General features: G+C 32.9%; 4 protein-coding genes across 5 annotated transcripts; 3 read left to right on the top strand and 1 right to left on the bottom strand.

Moving 5' to 3' along the window:
• Positions 1 to 665: 665 nt before the first annotated feature.
• On the top strand, positions 666 to 1,347 carry LOC124912316 (glycine-rich RNA-binding protein GRP1A-like). The gene has a single exon (XM_047452914.1). The coding sequence runs from the start codon at positions 737 to 739 to the stop codon at positions 1,190 to 1,192; it is 456 nt and encodes a 151-aa protein (XP_047308870.1). The 5' UTR covers positions 666 to 736; the 3' UTR covers positions 1,193 to 1,347.
• An 872-nt stretch (positions 1,348 to 2,219) lies between these two features.
• On the top strand, positions 2,220 to 5,269 carry LOC124912498 (histone-lysine N-methyltransferase, H3 lysine-9 specific SUVH1-like). Of its 2 annotated transcripts, none has more exons than XM_047453130.1 (3): positions 2,220 to 2,463; positions 2,694 to 4,836; positions 5,064 to 5,269. In XM_047453130.1, the coding sequence occupies exon 2, from the start codon at positions 2,816 to 2,818 to the stop codon at positions 4,805 to 4,807; it is 1,992 nt and encodes a 663-aa protein (XP_047309086.1). In that variant the 5' UTR covers positions 2,220 to 2,463; positions 2,694 to 2,815; the 3' UTR covers positions 4,808 to 4,836; positions 5,064 to 5,269. The 2 variants fall into 2 exon arrangements, with proteins under 2 accessions (XP_047309086.1, XP_047309087.1); XM_047453131.1 differs by having other exon boundaries at positions 2,639 to 4,836.
• A 2,513-nt stretch (positions 5,270 to 7,782) lies between these two features.
• Positions 7,783 to 9,466, bottom strand: LOC124912546 (calmodulin-7). Its single transcript, XM_047453182.1, has 2 exons — positions 9,192 to 9,466; positions 7,783 to 8,477 (listed from the first exon to the last, which is right to left on the bottom strand). Exons 1-2 carry the CDS (start codon positions 9,265 to 9,267, stop codon positions 8,104 to 8,106), a joined length of 450 nt encoding a protein of 149 aa, XP_047309138.1. The 5' UTR covers positions 9,268 to 9,466; the 3' UTR covers positions 7,783 to 8,103.
• Positions 9,467 to 12,630: 3,164 nt separating this feature from the next.
• LOC124912759 (beta-D-glucosyl crocetin beta-1,6-glucosyltransferase-like) lies at positions 12,631 to 14,184 on the top strand. Its single transcript, XM_047453407.1, has 2 exons — positions 12,631 to 13,216; positions 13,287 to 14,184. The coding sequence occupies exons 1-2, from the start codon at positions 12,631 to 12,633 to the stop codon at positions 14,075 to 14,077; spliced, it is 1,377 nt and encodes a 458-aa protein (XP_047309363.1). The 3' UTR covers positions 14,078 to 14,184.
• Positions 14,185 to 14,779: the final 595 nt, after the last annotated feature.

Here is a 14,779-nt window from a genome sequence, read left to right as displayed (position 1 = left end):
TATTCCAACTTAAAATATTAATTTGTAAGTGATATTTAGTAACACATTTTAAAATTTTTTATTTTAGAGGGTAATTGGGCTGCCCAGTGATGTATAATATATCTGATTTAGCCCATGGGCTTACAAGTTATCTTAGTGGGTTAGGTTACAACATGTTTTTTTAGTAAAAATAAAATGATTTTTATGGATAATTAATTTTTTAAAATATAATCTTCATTGAATATTGATTGAGAATATCTAGACTTATTTAGAAAAAATATATTTGTAATGGTTAATATATACTTAAAAAGGGAAAATATTATAATTTAATAAAATTGATTTCTTTATCTATCATCACACTAATAAAATATGATTTACAAAAGGTAAAATACTAAAAGTTAAATAAAATCAATCTCTATAATTATTATATAATATTATATATATCATAAAAAAAAGAAAAATACTAAAAAAATAATAACAAAATCAATCTTTATCATTTATCACTAATAAAATACTATTTAAAAAAGGGAAAATACTATAAAATATTAAATAAAAATAGATCTCTATAATCTCCAAGATTTCTTTCTATTTTATTTTTATAAAACGGTCATAAATGAGATTTCTTTCTTTCTATGTTATAAAACCCTAATATTTTTTTTACAGTATAAATACAAGTTATTATTTGTTATCTCATCTTCATCAGCCCGCCTCTCTCACTCTCTCTCTACTCTCTCACTACTCTCTCACTAGAATTTCAATGGCTTCCGACGGAGAATTCAGGTGTTTTGTCGGTGGTCTTGCATGGGCCACTGATGAATCTGGTCTTGACAAAGCATTTTCTCAATACGGTGAAGTCATTGAAGCAAAGATCATCAATGATCGTGAAACCGGTAGATCTAGAGGTTTTGGATTCGTGACTTTCAAGGATGAACAGTCATTGAAGGCTGCGATTGAAGGAATGAACGGTCAGGATCTTGATGGTCGTAACATTACTGTTAATGAGGCTCAGTCTAGGGGAAGTGGTGGTGGCGGCGGCGGCGGTGGGTACAACCGTGGTGGCGGTGGCGGTGGATATGGTGGTGGAGGTGGTAGTTATGGTGGAGGCGGTGGTAGCTATGGAGGTGGTCGTGGTGGCGGTGGATATGGTGGAGGCGGTGGTGGTTATGGAGGTGGCGGCGGTGGATATGGAGGTGGCGGCGCTGGTCGTTATTGAAGGGGAGGTGATTTGAGTAATTGAGGATCTTATTATTATTATTATGTTTTGTTTTAATGGGGTTTGCGAATTTTAATTACTGTTTTGAAAGTATTATCTGAACTTTATTAATTATTATGGGTTTTGTTTTGTTAATTTTGAATCTTATTTTTATTTTAATGCTGATTAAAATATTATTATTTACCTATTTTTAAAAAAGAAAAACTGTTTTATCAGATTGGCGGAGTTTCTAATGTTTTTTTTTTCAGAAAAAAAAAAAATCTTTATATGTTGGAAATTGTGATTTTGACTTATATTTTTATAACTAAGTTTGTTTACTAATTTGTAGTATATTTTCTTCTATTTAATTAGTATATATGGGTAGTAATTGATATTAGTTAATGGATGATATTACCAATTAGTTTATTTAACTTGTGAAATCCCCTATTTTTTTTATTGAATATAATTATATATAACAAAAGCCTCCCTAAGTTTTCGAGTCCTTGAACTTGCTCTCTCGGGGCTGCTCCCGGGGTTAGATGTGTTTGTGGATTATTTAACGACCTAGAATTGCGTGTTCCCATATTCCCAAAGAGGGGCAAAAATGTAATAATAATTTTTTTATAAAATGACTGTTTTGCCCTCTTCTTATTCTTGTGAGAAAGAACTGAGACATTTGAGAGAAAATAATCATTCTTGTGAGAAAGAACTGAGACATTTGAGAGAAAATAATCATTCCAAAGAAAAAGCAAAACTCTAACTTAAAAAAATAAAATAAAATTCTTTTAACCAAAATAAATAAATATATATATATATATAGTAATGTTTTATCTTGTATTAAATATCCTTAATTAGTAAATATAATATTTTTTTAATTAATCAAAATTACATATTAAGTGTTTAACTAAGTTTAATTTGAAAAAACAATTTCAACTTCATATATTAAATATATATTTTTGATAACATAAACAAATTATTAATTTGTCCTTTTCACAATATACTGTTGTGTCACCTATGACTCACTAAAATGAAAATTAACATTACATGTCCAATTTATTCAAACAAATGAAAAGTCTTCAAAAAAAGAAAACAAAAGAAAAAGTTAATATTTTTTTCTATAAATTTAGTACAAAATTGAATGCCACCGGCCAATCCCCCGGCCAAGAAGCTTCACTCGCCGGAGTAAGAATCGGAGCAAAGCTCAAAGACGACGTTCTTTCGCCTACAAGAATCATCCTCCCCTTCGATCTCTCTAGCTTCGAACTTTTGATTTGTAAATCCGACCTGTAGAGGTAATTTCTATATCTGAACTAGTTTTCCCTTTCCGTTCTCGTTAGATTATTCAGTTCAAATGCCGATATGGGTCACCCATAACAAGAATCTGTAGTCTTTTTCGTTTTCCATTCTTTTTTATACACATGTTTTGCTCTGCCCATTCTGAATTTTCTAGGGTTTACTGTTTTGTAGGTATTTCTGTTTTCTGGGTTTTGATTCTGAGTATAGATTTCATTGATTGCTGCAGGGGAGAAGTTAGAAATACTTCAAGATTTACATTTGGTGTATAAATCTTTACTGTTTCAGAGCATGTGAAGAAAGCTGGTAACCTTTGAGATTAAATTGGGTTTAGTTTATTTGATTGTTGTGATGGAACAAGGTTTAGGATCTGAGACTCTGGATAAATCCCGGGTACTGAATGTGAAACCATTGAGATGTCTAGAACCAATGTTCCCACCAGATTTTGGTTCCTCTCAATTCTCATCTCCTCAATCTGCTAATTTTGTATGTGCCCCTCCAACCGGTCCTTTCCCACCTGGGGTAACCTCGTTTTTTCCTTTCCTATCTCAAAACGGGTCTCTTAATCAAGCCACACCATTTGATGTAAACCACGCAGTTCAATCACCAACTCCAATTAGGTCATTTAGAACACCAATGTCACAAAATGGGAATGGTTATCCAATGAACTTTGGTGATGAAAGTAGTTCAAAGTCGGATAAATCAAAGGGGAGTAGTAAAAAGATGAAAAACTCTCAAATTGGGGATGGGGTTGATGTTGATGCAGAAGTTGAGGTGGTGGCTAATAGTTTCTTTTCATCGTATGATCTAACGAAGTTCCATTCCTCTAGACTAGTTGATCAAGATAAAGAAACAGTTGATTGTGTTCTCATGATGTTTGACTTACTGAGGAGAAGGATCGCCCAACACGACGATTCAGGAAACAAATCATCGTCGCTGGCAAGGAATGCCAACCTGAAGGCTGGTGCGATCTTACTGAATAAAGGGATTCGAACGTGCACGAAAAAGAGGATTGGGTCTGTATCTGGGATTGATGTCGGGGATATCTTCTTTTTCAGGATGGAACTCTGTGTGGTGGGAATGCATGCCCCATCAATGTCGGGGATCGATTACATGAGTATGAAAACACATTCAAGCGAAGAATGTGTCGCGGTTAGCATTGTTTCCTCCGGAGGATACGAAGATGTTGATGATGGAGATGTCTTGATTTACAGTGGTCAAGGCGGGAACATGTATAAGAAAGCCCAAGACACAATATCGGATCAAAAACTCGTAAAAGGTAATCTCGCTCTCGAGAAGAGTTTACATCAAGGAAACGATGTAAGAGTAATTCGCGGTGTGAAGGATATCGCACACCCAACCGGGAAGGTATATATCTACGATGGTATATATCGAGTCCAGGAATCGTGGATCGAGAAAGTAAAAGGAGGGTACAACATTTTCAAGTATAAATTAGGTCGAAAACCCGGTCAGCCTCAAGCATTTACGATGTGGAAATCGATTCAGCAATGGAAGGAAAGTATTTCTTCAAGAACCGGGGTTATACTACCAGATCTCACGTCTGGAGCTGAAAATCTGCCTGTTTGTCTTGTAAACGAGGTTGATGAGGAAAAGAGTCCTGGGTATTTTACTTACTCATCCAGTCTCAAGAACCCTAAACCGATTAATTCTCCACAGCCTTCCACGAGCTGCAGTTGTCGAGGTGGATGCCAGCCTGGCAATTCTAACTGCGGTTGCATTCAGAAAAACGGAGGTTTCCTTCCTTATACGAGTTTGGGTGTTCTTTTAAATTCAAACTCGTTAATATACGAATGTGGTTCATCTTGCTCATGCCCTCTCAACTGCCGAGGAAAAATTTCTCAGGCAGGCTTGAAAGTTCGACTAGAGGTGTTCAAGACAAATGACAAGGGTTGGGGCTTAAGGTCTTGGGATCCCATTAGAGCTGGAGCTTTTATTTGTGAATATGCAGGGGAAGTTGTAACCAGTAGAGAGGTTGATAATAACTATATATTTGACACAACTCGATCATACAAGCCGTTTGATGTTATATTGAGGAAGCAAAACGAACTTCTTAAAGTCCCGTATCCTCTGGTTATTAGCTCGAAAGATGTTGGGAATGTAGCTCGATTTATGAACCATAGTTGTGATCCTGATGTTTACTGGCAGCTGATTGTGCGTGAGAATAAGAATGAATCGAATCTCCATGTGGGATTATTTGCGATCAAGCACATTCCTCCTATGAAGGAATTGACTTTTGATTATGGTGTAGTTGAATCTGAGAAAGAAGAGAGGAAGAAGAAATGCTTGTGCGGTTCACCAAAATGCAGTGGCTACTATTTTTAATGGCTTAACCTAAAGGAGGTCATGATAGAGTAAGACACTTGCTCTTGCTTTTATAGGATTATTCTGCAAATGTTTGAAAGTTTAAATTATGTTGTGTAAAGGTCTATTTGGGAACTGTAACTAGAAGCTGAGAAAATACCCATATCACTAAATGGCTCCATATGTGATTTTTTACTTAACTTTTTTGAAAGATTCTACCAAGTTTTCTTTTGTAAGATGAGTTTATGGTTAATTGCTTATCTTCTTCTTTTCTCAGAGCTGATTTGTGGTGAAAAAACTGAAGGAGCTAAAGGGGGAAAATGGAGTCTTTTTGTTGTTGGTGGTGTCAGAGAGTAAGATCTTGTATACTTTGGTACAACTGCATCTTCTTTGCCCTCATCTTATTTGATTGATTTTCAGATAGATTATACTTGCAAAATGATTGAGGTTTGAATTTATAATAGAACTTTAAATTAAAGCTTATTTACCAGTATGTTCTTCTTATATGTTTAGTTGTATACTATGCCACATTATTAAAAACAACCTATGAGTTCCCAAATAGGTCTTTCCTAATGTGTCCTAATTAAGAATATAAAGAAATTCTCCATCTCTCTGATGAGTTCGAATGTAAAAGAACTCCTAAACTTGTATTAGGGAGGGCACCTCAAATCTTCTTTTCTGAATGCTACTCGTCAAATTTGCACACTTCGACAACTGTTTGTAGAAGGTTGTGCAGAATTAATTGGTTTAACGAACTTGAGACTGGACTGAGTAAACAAAATACACAGGACTTTTTTCTTCATGAAAGTCGTTTACAAGATAAATGAGGCAGATTTTCAATCCCGGAAATGAGAATCTAGCTGGATAACCCTACCTCTCGAAAAAAAAAAGCTTACATCGACTATCATATTAAGTTAGTCTAGAGGAATGAAGCTCGGATAGAAGGATGACAAGAAACTATTGGCCACCAACTCAACATCTACATCAAATTGATCCCCTTCCCCAACTTTTAGATTTTTTTTTCTTCTTTCAATAAGCATTCAGAGTATTGTCATTACCTTTATGTTCATAGCTAACCATTCCCATTTTAGACTTTGGTGTTCTAAATGACCTTATTGGATTTAGTGTTTTGAATTGCTTGATTAATTAAGAGACCCATTTTGAGAGAAAGAAAGACGAAGAAAAGAATTACTCATGTGGAAAAGGCCATGTGAATCTCCAACAATGATGAGCTTGCATTCCTTTTTCATCCTGAAAGAAGATATCCAATAGTAAAATATGAATATTTATTACATAGGATGTCGAAAGAGAATTTGATGTTATTACATAGGATGTCGAAGGAGAATTTGATGTCCTAATGGTGTCAGGAATGATTGACAACACGTGATCACGTGCTGACACATCATTTCCGACACTATTCTTGCTCTCTATTATTACTCAAATAATAATATAACATTATTTAATAAAATTATTAAAAAAAAGAGAGTAAAAGTTAAGATTATGCTATCTATTTGTCATATTAACTACAAATTATAAAACATATATAATTAATTTTAACAACAATAATCTATCTCTATATATATACAAATTGTACATCATATTTGTATACAATTTATATTTACAACTTCTTATCAAATGTAGACAAAGTGTATTAGCATTACACAACATTGCACTTATAATTTTATAACTTATTCAGAAACAAGTTACATTTAGAAAATTGTAATAAATTTTTGGATACATAACAGTATAAGTTTGGACAATTCAATTAGACACAACCTATCACCCACAAGAGAATCTATATTGTGTAAGTTATAGATCATATTTCCAAATGAAATTGATCATTGAGATTCGGACGAGAAATTCTTTCGAATCACAACATATTTATTGTTGAGAGATCGAGAGAAGAGACTCACTCTAATTGTACCCCGAACACTCTTATTGTTTTGTTGTCGTCATTGTGTCCAAGAATTTAACCTATAGCATACACCACCCAGAGGAAAACTTGCAAATCTTTAATATATGTTTTGAGAAAATTGAAAACAAAGATAGAAAAGGTCTATAGATATGTTGGGTTTATAATACTGAAAGTTTCATTTTGTATAATTGGACTTGTTTTGGAATGTTTTAGATTTACCTCTTCTTCTTTTTCAATTGCAATTGATGCAAATGAAAAAACCTCCAATTTAAGCAAGTAGGAAAAGAAGAAAAATAAAAGAGGAAAGAACATACCTATTTGGATTTTACAGATGGTTGATATTGAAATGCATCGCCTAGACTTTCCCCAAAAGATGAGTTCTTGTTGAATTGTACAGAACCTCGACGGTATCAATTCAACGAGGTTTGATGGTTGAATTCTTCCGTTGATCTCGATCTACTCAAGATTGTAGGTTCTGTTGATCTCGATCTACTCAAGATTGTAGGTTTGTAAGAGAAATTGAACACAGAAGGAGATGCGAAAAGATCGATAGAAATTGATGAGATGCAAAGAAAGAATGGAAGGGAGGCCGAGATCAAACATTCTTCTACAATTGACTAGAGCTGCGGGTATTGTAGCGAAACTGAAGGGTAAATTGGTCATTTCATTATATTATAATGCCTTTGAAAACCTAACGAGCTTTACCTATTGGGCTTAGGTCAAGCCCATTAGGAAATGTTAACGGTTAAGAATATAATACTCATGGTTGTCCTCGTTTTCTTTTTCTCATGATGCGCAACATTCTTCGTCGAAACCACTCATTAAAAATACACAAACAATCACCACTTCCATAGAAATGTGAGACACATGTTGTAACAATCATCCATTGCTCAAGAGAGATCATTTGAAAACACATTTTGTGTCATAATTTCTCATCAAAATGTGCAACATTCCCTCATTGACAAATTGACTCATGAAAGCACACAAAAACCATCACCATCTATAGAAATGGAAGATGGTTGTTATAACAATCATCCATGTTCAAGCGAAAATACGATAATCATATTCCCATGAGATCACATTTGAAAGACATACTCAAAAATTTATTGGCAGATTCTCATCAGAATTTGGATATGAATCCAGATACATAAACAAATGTGTTTCCTATGTCTGCGTAAACTAACCCCGGATGAAATTATAATTCCGAGAAAGGGGTTAAATAAGTCTTTCCAATACAGTTCACAAAACCTTTGAATCGAATGGCATAAAAAAGAAGAAGTAAAGATCAGTTATAACAAGAACCTGATCCATATTCCAAGATTTTTAGGTCATTTTAGTCTCTTTTTTTTATCTGCAAATAAACACTTACTATATATATTTTGCACCATGATTATCATCTTCATCACTTGGCCATCATCACCTTAACAAACTCCTCATAATTGATTTGGCCATCACCATCCACATCCGCTTCGCGTATCATTTCATCAACTTCTTCATCAGTTAGTTTCTCCCCGAGGTTCGTCATTACATGGCGCAACTCTGCAGCAGAAATGAACCCATTCTGATCCTTATCGAAAACCCGGAATGCCTCTTTTAGTTCCTCCTCAGAATCTGTATCCTTCATCTTTCTAGCCATCAGGTTTAGAAACTCCGGGAAATCAATTGTTCCATTTCCATCAGCATCCACTTCGTTTATCATGTCTTGTAATTCTGCCTCGGTTGGATTCTGCCCTAGAGATCTCATAACTGTTCCCAGCTCCTTAGTAGTGATACAACCTACATTTCAGAGTAAAGGTTGAATCATTCAAAACTAACTAGGGAAACCAATGAAATTAACCAATTGCATGGCGAACTCAATAACCAAAATTTCCTTTCTAGAGATGAAATTGGAGCTGGGTTTGAACGAGAAAAAGTCTATAGTGAATACATATCTGATTAAAGTTATGTTCTAGATCATTATCTCATCTAAATCCATATTGGTGACAAAAAAAATGTATTTCCATAGAAAATCATTGATGTTTTCTTGTCCAAATATGAGTTTGATTCGTCTTAAACACTGCAATTATGTTGCAACTCAGATTTGGACATGAATCAGACACAATTACTCTATTTCTCTGGGAGATATCAATTAAACTGGAGCAATTAAGTATATCAAACAATACCAAAGACATTTTTAGTGTTTTGGGGTGTATTCTACATTCTAGTCAATAATGATCTCATCCCCATCGCCTATCTTCCCCAAAATCGCTCTCCAGGATCAAAATCAATAATCTTTTGAATGACCATAGATAACAGATACAGTAATGTCACAGGCATGGAAGCAAAATTGAAATAAAACCCAGAACAGATCAAAATCAAATGTAATGGAGAACTGAACTGATCGGAACGGAACAGATCTGATCCATTACATTGCATCATGATAAAATAAATCATCTTTCTGGCAAAGAAAAGACGGGAAAAGAAAAAGGAAAAGAGAATATAGGGACGCACCGTCTCCATCCTTATCGAAGAGGCTGAAGGCCTCCTTGAACTCGGAAATCTGATCATCGGTGAGCTGATCTGCCATTTTGTGATTATAGTAATTCGGATTCGAAGTTGAGAAAGGATAGATCTAGAGAGTATGATGTATTTCAGGGTTGGGAAAGAAGAAGAAGGAAGAGAGAGGTCGACGATAATTCAGCTCTTTCTACACCGACGAGACCACCACTACCGTAACTGACTTTCCGTAATTCATGCCGAACCCTTCTTCTTCTTCTTCTTCTTCCTCTTTCTAATAATAATAATAACTTCTTTTTTTTTATTAAATTTATATTTTTTCAAATAAACTTTGATTCTAACATTAGTCACTCCTCATATTCTCTAGTCCCTCCATCTTTAAGTTGAGATGAATTTATTGGAAAATTATTTTTCATTTTATTAATAAATTATTATTAGAACTTATGTCTCATATTTGTAATAGTTTATTTTACTATTTATTTTTCATTTTATTAATAAATAATTATTAGAACTTATGTCTCATATTTGTAATAGTTTATTTTACTTTAGACCATATAACTAAATAACTCATTATTATTTGACAATACATTTTTTTTTGGCAAATATTTATAATTTTTGTAAAAATTCTTTCGGATTCGTACTGAATTGAGCTCGTTTTTGGATTGACTATCAACAAATATTATAATTATTAGATTGATTTAATACTTTATATTATTTATTATATATATATATATATATATATATAGAGCCGGTCCCGAGTTTTGGGCTGCTCCAACCTCAGAAAAATGCTCGATACTTTTTGTTGCCCTAAGTCGAGTTAAAAAAATTAATAAAATATAATTTTTTTTTTGTGAGATTTGAACCCATAATCAAAACAAAAGTTTTAAATTTTTATCTAAAATAATTAGACTACAATATCTTAAATTCAAAATTACAATATATTTAATTAAAACTTTACTATTTTTAATAAATGAGCTGCCCTGGGAGTGACCGTTCTATCCCGAGGCTTATCAGGCAATCTGCTGAAAGAAAATAAAGTTTCTATGGACTTAACTAGTCCGATTAAATCAGAGATTCTAACAGGGATCTTGTTAGGTCAAATACCAAATAATATTTCGGAAAAGCAAAAGACAAATTATAAAAAAAATATAGCTGAACTAATTCAAAATTATGAATATTATTATACTAATATATACGAAGACGACGGAGAATACCAAAAGAATTTACTTCAATATATGAAATCCTGGGAGAATTATCCTTATAACTATAGTTTCGAAAGGGGAAAGATTTTACATTTGGAATTGACTCAGAGAGGTCTGTGAGCTCGAGCTGGAAGAGGGCGGTGAAGCTTTCCTCGCGTTTAGCTAGTTTGGCTCGTGCCAGTGGGTGCTCCTTGTCAAATTCCTATCACACAAGATGCCTCTGCAAGTGCTTATCAGATCATGAGTCTCCTTTTGTTAGATGTAGAAATAGCTAAGCATACAAATAGAATTCCGGAAGAAAATGGAAATATCATGGATATTTATACCTTATTTCAAGATGACCCAAGGACCGGCCCTATATATATATATATATATATATATAACAATTTATGAATAAAAATAACAATAGACTATGGAAACCGTTATATTTCATCACTACATTTGAGTTTAATTTTACATATTACTATTTCATTTATTTTTTTAATTCTATTTCAGATTTTTTTTGTTAAATTTATCATAATTCAAATTATTAAATTTAGGAATGAACATATCTTAGGTTGACCAAAACTTCCACCATAAATCAAAATGTTAATTTAGTTTGGGTTGAGTTTGGGTTAAGTTGAGTTTGAGTTTAATTTGGAATGAGTTAAAGTTACTTCAAATAAAATAAATTTAATTATTTTCTATTTAATTAGTCTATAAAATTCACGTTTTTCTTATTCACTATATTGTTATTTGACTTTCTCATTACTTAGGGAAACAATTGGTAGAACATGAGGATAAAATAATATTATTTTTAAAACTTATTAATAATATATTTATTGTATACGGTTCAATAATAGAAAAAACAGACCACAATTATTAAAACATATAAACAATCAATAACACATCTCTTTAAATATCTAGTTTAGTTTGAAAAATAAATAAAGTTTACCATAATCAATGTCTTATTTATTAATTCTACATATTACTTTATCGATTAATTTATTAATTAAAATATCAAATTAATAAAAAAACGTATTAACTATTTCATAAACGAAGCAAAATGTGATAAATATATATCAAAAGTGTGTTAAACGGGTAAAAAACGTATTAAACGAGTCAGCGGCGTATTAAACGGATAAAAACAAATTAAATAATTATTAAACGGTCAAAACGAGACAAATATTAGTTAAACGGGTTAAAAAAGTGTTGATCAAGTCAAAAATGTATTAAACGAGTCAACGACGTATTAAACGGATCAGAATAAATTAAACGAGACAAATATTAATTAAATGGATTAAAAAAGTGTTAGATATCAAAAACGTTTTAAACGAGGTAAAATAATTCAAATAATTGTTAAACGGTAAAAAATGTGTTAAACGAGTAACAATATCTTAAACGAGTAAAAACGTAATAAATATGTTAAAAATTAAAATTTAGTTTGAGTTACATACAAATACTCAACGAGTGGTGTTCTGTTGACAAAATTGAATTATTGTATACCATGAATTCAACCCGTGATGAGTAAGTAAACTCTAGCAACTCTTACATGGGAATTGAATAATCTTTAAATTGTGGACATTTAACCTACCATAATAGGATAACATTAATAATGTCATTATAATAAGAATAATGTTTACATATATAATAAATAATTATAAAGTATATATTATTATTTAAGTTAGCATCCTCACAAAATCTTAATATGCTAAAACTTGGACAATTAAATATTAAAGATAAGGTGGAGCAATAAGTAACGCGAATCTGGATAGAGAATGTGAACGAACTTGAATTTTTCTCTTTAAAATGTTTACATTCAAATAAATATATTAGTTTTACAAATCATCCAAAATAAGGATATCCATGATAAAATAGGCTCGTAAATAGATAGATGCAACCTAAGAAAATCAATAATTTAATTATTTACATGGAGTAACTAATACTATAAAATGAGAGAACAATTAATCTCAATTATTTTGTTGTGGATCACTCACATTGTCAATAAATTCACATTGTTATTTCTTGAATTGAAATTATACGAGGTTCGATCTGTGAAACAAGACTTACATTAATTTTTTTTTTATGTGTTTAGTTTCTCTTCACCACCAACGTTGTTATTTTTATTTAAAAAAAATAAAAAAAAATGTATAGAAGCATACTCTTACAAATAAATAAACTAAAGCTTTCAAATATCCATACCTTATCCTTTTAAGTTAAATGGCACATGCATAGAGGCATAGAGCTCAAAGATGGAGACGAAGAAACCATGCTTGAATGTTGTAATGGTTCCATGGCTAGCCCATGGCCATGTCTCTCCTTACTTAGAGCTTGCCAAAAGGCTTTCCAACAAAAACTTCCAAATCTATCTATGTTCAACTCCGATCAATCTGAATTCTATCAAGAAAAGGGTCACCCAGAAATACTCTCAATCGATCAAACTCATCGAACTCCATATCCCATCTCAACCAGACCTCCCTGATCCCAGTTTCCACACAACAAATGGCCTCCCACTTCACCTCAACTCAGTTCTCAAAAAAGCCATGGACATGGCCAGCCCATCTTTCACCGAAATCATTAAAACCCTGAAACCGGACATACTCATTTACGACTTCAACCAACAATGGGCCTCAACCGCCGCAGCATCAATCGGGATACCAGCAGTTCAATTCATCAGCACTAGCGCTTCCGTCCTCTGTTACTTTCTCCATGAATTTATGAAACAGGACGTTGATTTCCCTTATCCCGTCTTGAATCTTCGGGGAACTCACTGGAACCGAATAATTCAAGAAATGTTGAGACAAAATGCAAATGATCAAAGCCAATCTGAAAGGGGAAGTAATATTCCTATTTTCATTTTGATGCTATTTAGTTTAGATTTCAGAATTATAATAATATATTTCAACAGGCACTGAGCTCACGAGTAGAAACTGTGACATCCTATTCATGAAGACTTTTGAAGAAATGGAAGGGAAATACATCGAGTACGGATCAAAACTAATTGGCAAAAAGATAGTCCCCACAGGTCCTCTGGCTCAAGAACATGAAGGATCCGAAGATAATAGCGAGATCATGGAGTGGCTTAACAAGAAAGAGGCATCTTCAACTGTTTTCGTATCATTTGGAACAGAATCCTTTTTGTCTAGAGAAGAAACAGAGGAAGTAGCAAAAGGGTTGGAGCTAAGTATGGTGAATTTCATTTGGGTGCTTAGATTTTCCTTTGAGGAGGCGAAGATTTCAATTGAAGAAGCCCTGCCCAATGGCTTTCTTGAGAGGGTAGTAAATAGAGGACTTGTTGTTGAGAAATGGGCTCCACAAGCTAGAATATTGGCGCACCCAAATGTTGGAGGATTTGTAAGCCATTGTGGGTGGGGTTCTACAATTGAGGCTATGTCATTTGGGGTGCCAATTGTGGCTATACCTATGAACTTTGATCAACCATTGAATGCAAGGCTAGTGGAGGAGATTGGCGTGGGATTGGAAGTAGGGAGAGATGAGAATGGAAGGTTTAGTGGAGAAGAGATTGCAGATTTGATAAGTGAATTGATAGTAGGTGAAAAAGGGAAGAGAATAAGGGATAAAGCAAGAGAAATGAGAGAAACAATTCAAAATAAAGGGGATGAAGACATTGATTGTGTTGTGGAAGAATTGTACAAGCTTCACAATGAGAATATTGATAGGTTAATTCTCAAAGCTTAATTAATTGTCCACTTTTGTTTTGCTTTCCTATGGATTATACAATTTTATGTGTTTATTAAGCACTCTAAAGTTGTTCCAATTTCATTCATGTTTGGTTACTTATGTCATTTAGATGGACAAGTTGTTGTTGTCTCTATAATGTAAAAGAAAACAAAATGTTTGGTTTTCAAAATTCACTGGGGACGGTGGTTCATTTTGATCACTTTCTTGTTTAGACAGTTCATAAAAAAAGTGTTATCGGTCACTAATACCAATTCAATTAATTTTGTTTCTTTTAATTCTCAAACGCTTAAAAGAATATATATTAATATTCAAAGAGAATGAAATCTCTAATATGGTTTGGATCTTTCATAGTGTAAGATGATGCAACCATGAGAAGAGCTGAATAAAGTTCTTTCTCATCTAGAATGAGTTAAGAATGAATAAAAATCCAACAAAAATCCTAAGTAGTTGAATAAACTAATAAAAATCCTAAATAAACTAACATTATACAATTGAAATAATTATATCCATTTTGTTTGGTGTGCCGTCCAAATTGAATGATGCAGTTGAATCCAATCATGTTATTTATATATTACATAAATAGTTCTTTGAAAAGTATACATATATATATATATAAAAATTGACCCATTCTCTATTCTATCTTTATTTACAAGGCTTTTATTTTTGATTTATTTGAATAATCTTTAAATAACTTGTCAT

Source organism: Impatiens glandulifera, chromosome 8, assembly GCF_907164915.1.
Source record: "Impatiens glandulifera chromosome 8, dImpGla2.1, whole genome shotgun sequence".
NCBI classification, from domain to species: Eukaryota; Viridiplantae; Streptophyta; class Magnoliopsida; order Ericales; family Balsaminaceae; genus Impatiens; species Impatiens glandulifera.
This window is presented reverse-complemented; position numbering and strand designations above follow the sequence as displayed.

Excerpts from the sequence above, each read along its gene's own strand:
- LOC124912546 (XM_047453182.1), bottom strand. The coding sequence starts at position 9,267 with ATGGCAGATCAGCTCACCGATGATCAGATTTCCGAGTTCAAGGAGGCC. Across the intron at positions 8,478-9,191 it reads CTTCGATAAGGATGGAGACG|GTTGTATCACTACTAAGGAG; the intron begins GTGCGTCCCTAT and ends TCTGAAATGTAG.
- LOC124912759 (XM_047453407.1), top strand. The coding sequence starts at position 12,631 with ATGGAGACGAAGAAACCATGCTTGAATGTTGTAATGGTTCCATGGCTA. Across the intron at positions 13,217-13,286 it reads AAGCCAATCTGAAAGGGGAA|GCACTGAGCTCACGAGTAGA; the intron begins GTAATATTCCTA and ends ATATTTCAACAG.
- LOC124912316 (XM_047452914.1), top strand. The coding sequence starts at position 737 with ATGGCTTCCGACGGAGAATTCAGGTGTTTTGTCGGTGGTCTTGCATGG.
- LOC124912498 (XM_047453130.1), top strand. The coding sequence starts at position 2,816 with ATGGAACAAGGTTTAGGATCTGAGACTCTGGATAAATCCCGGGTACTG.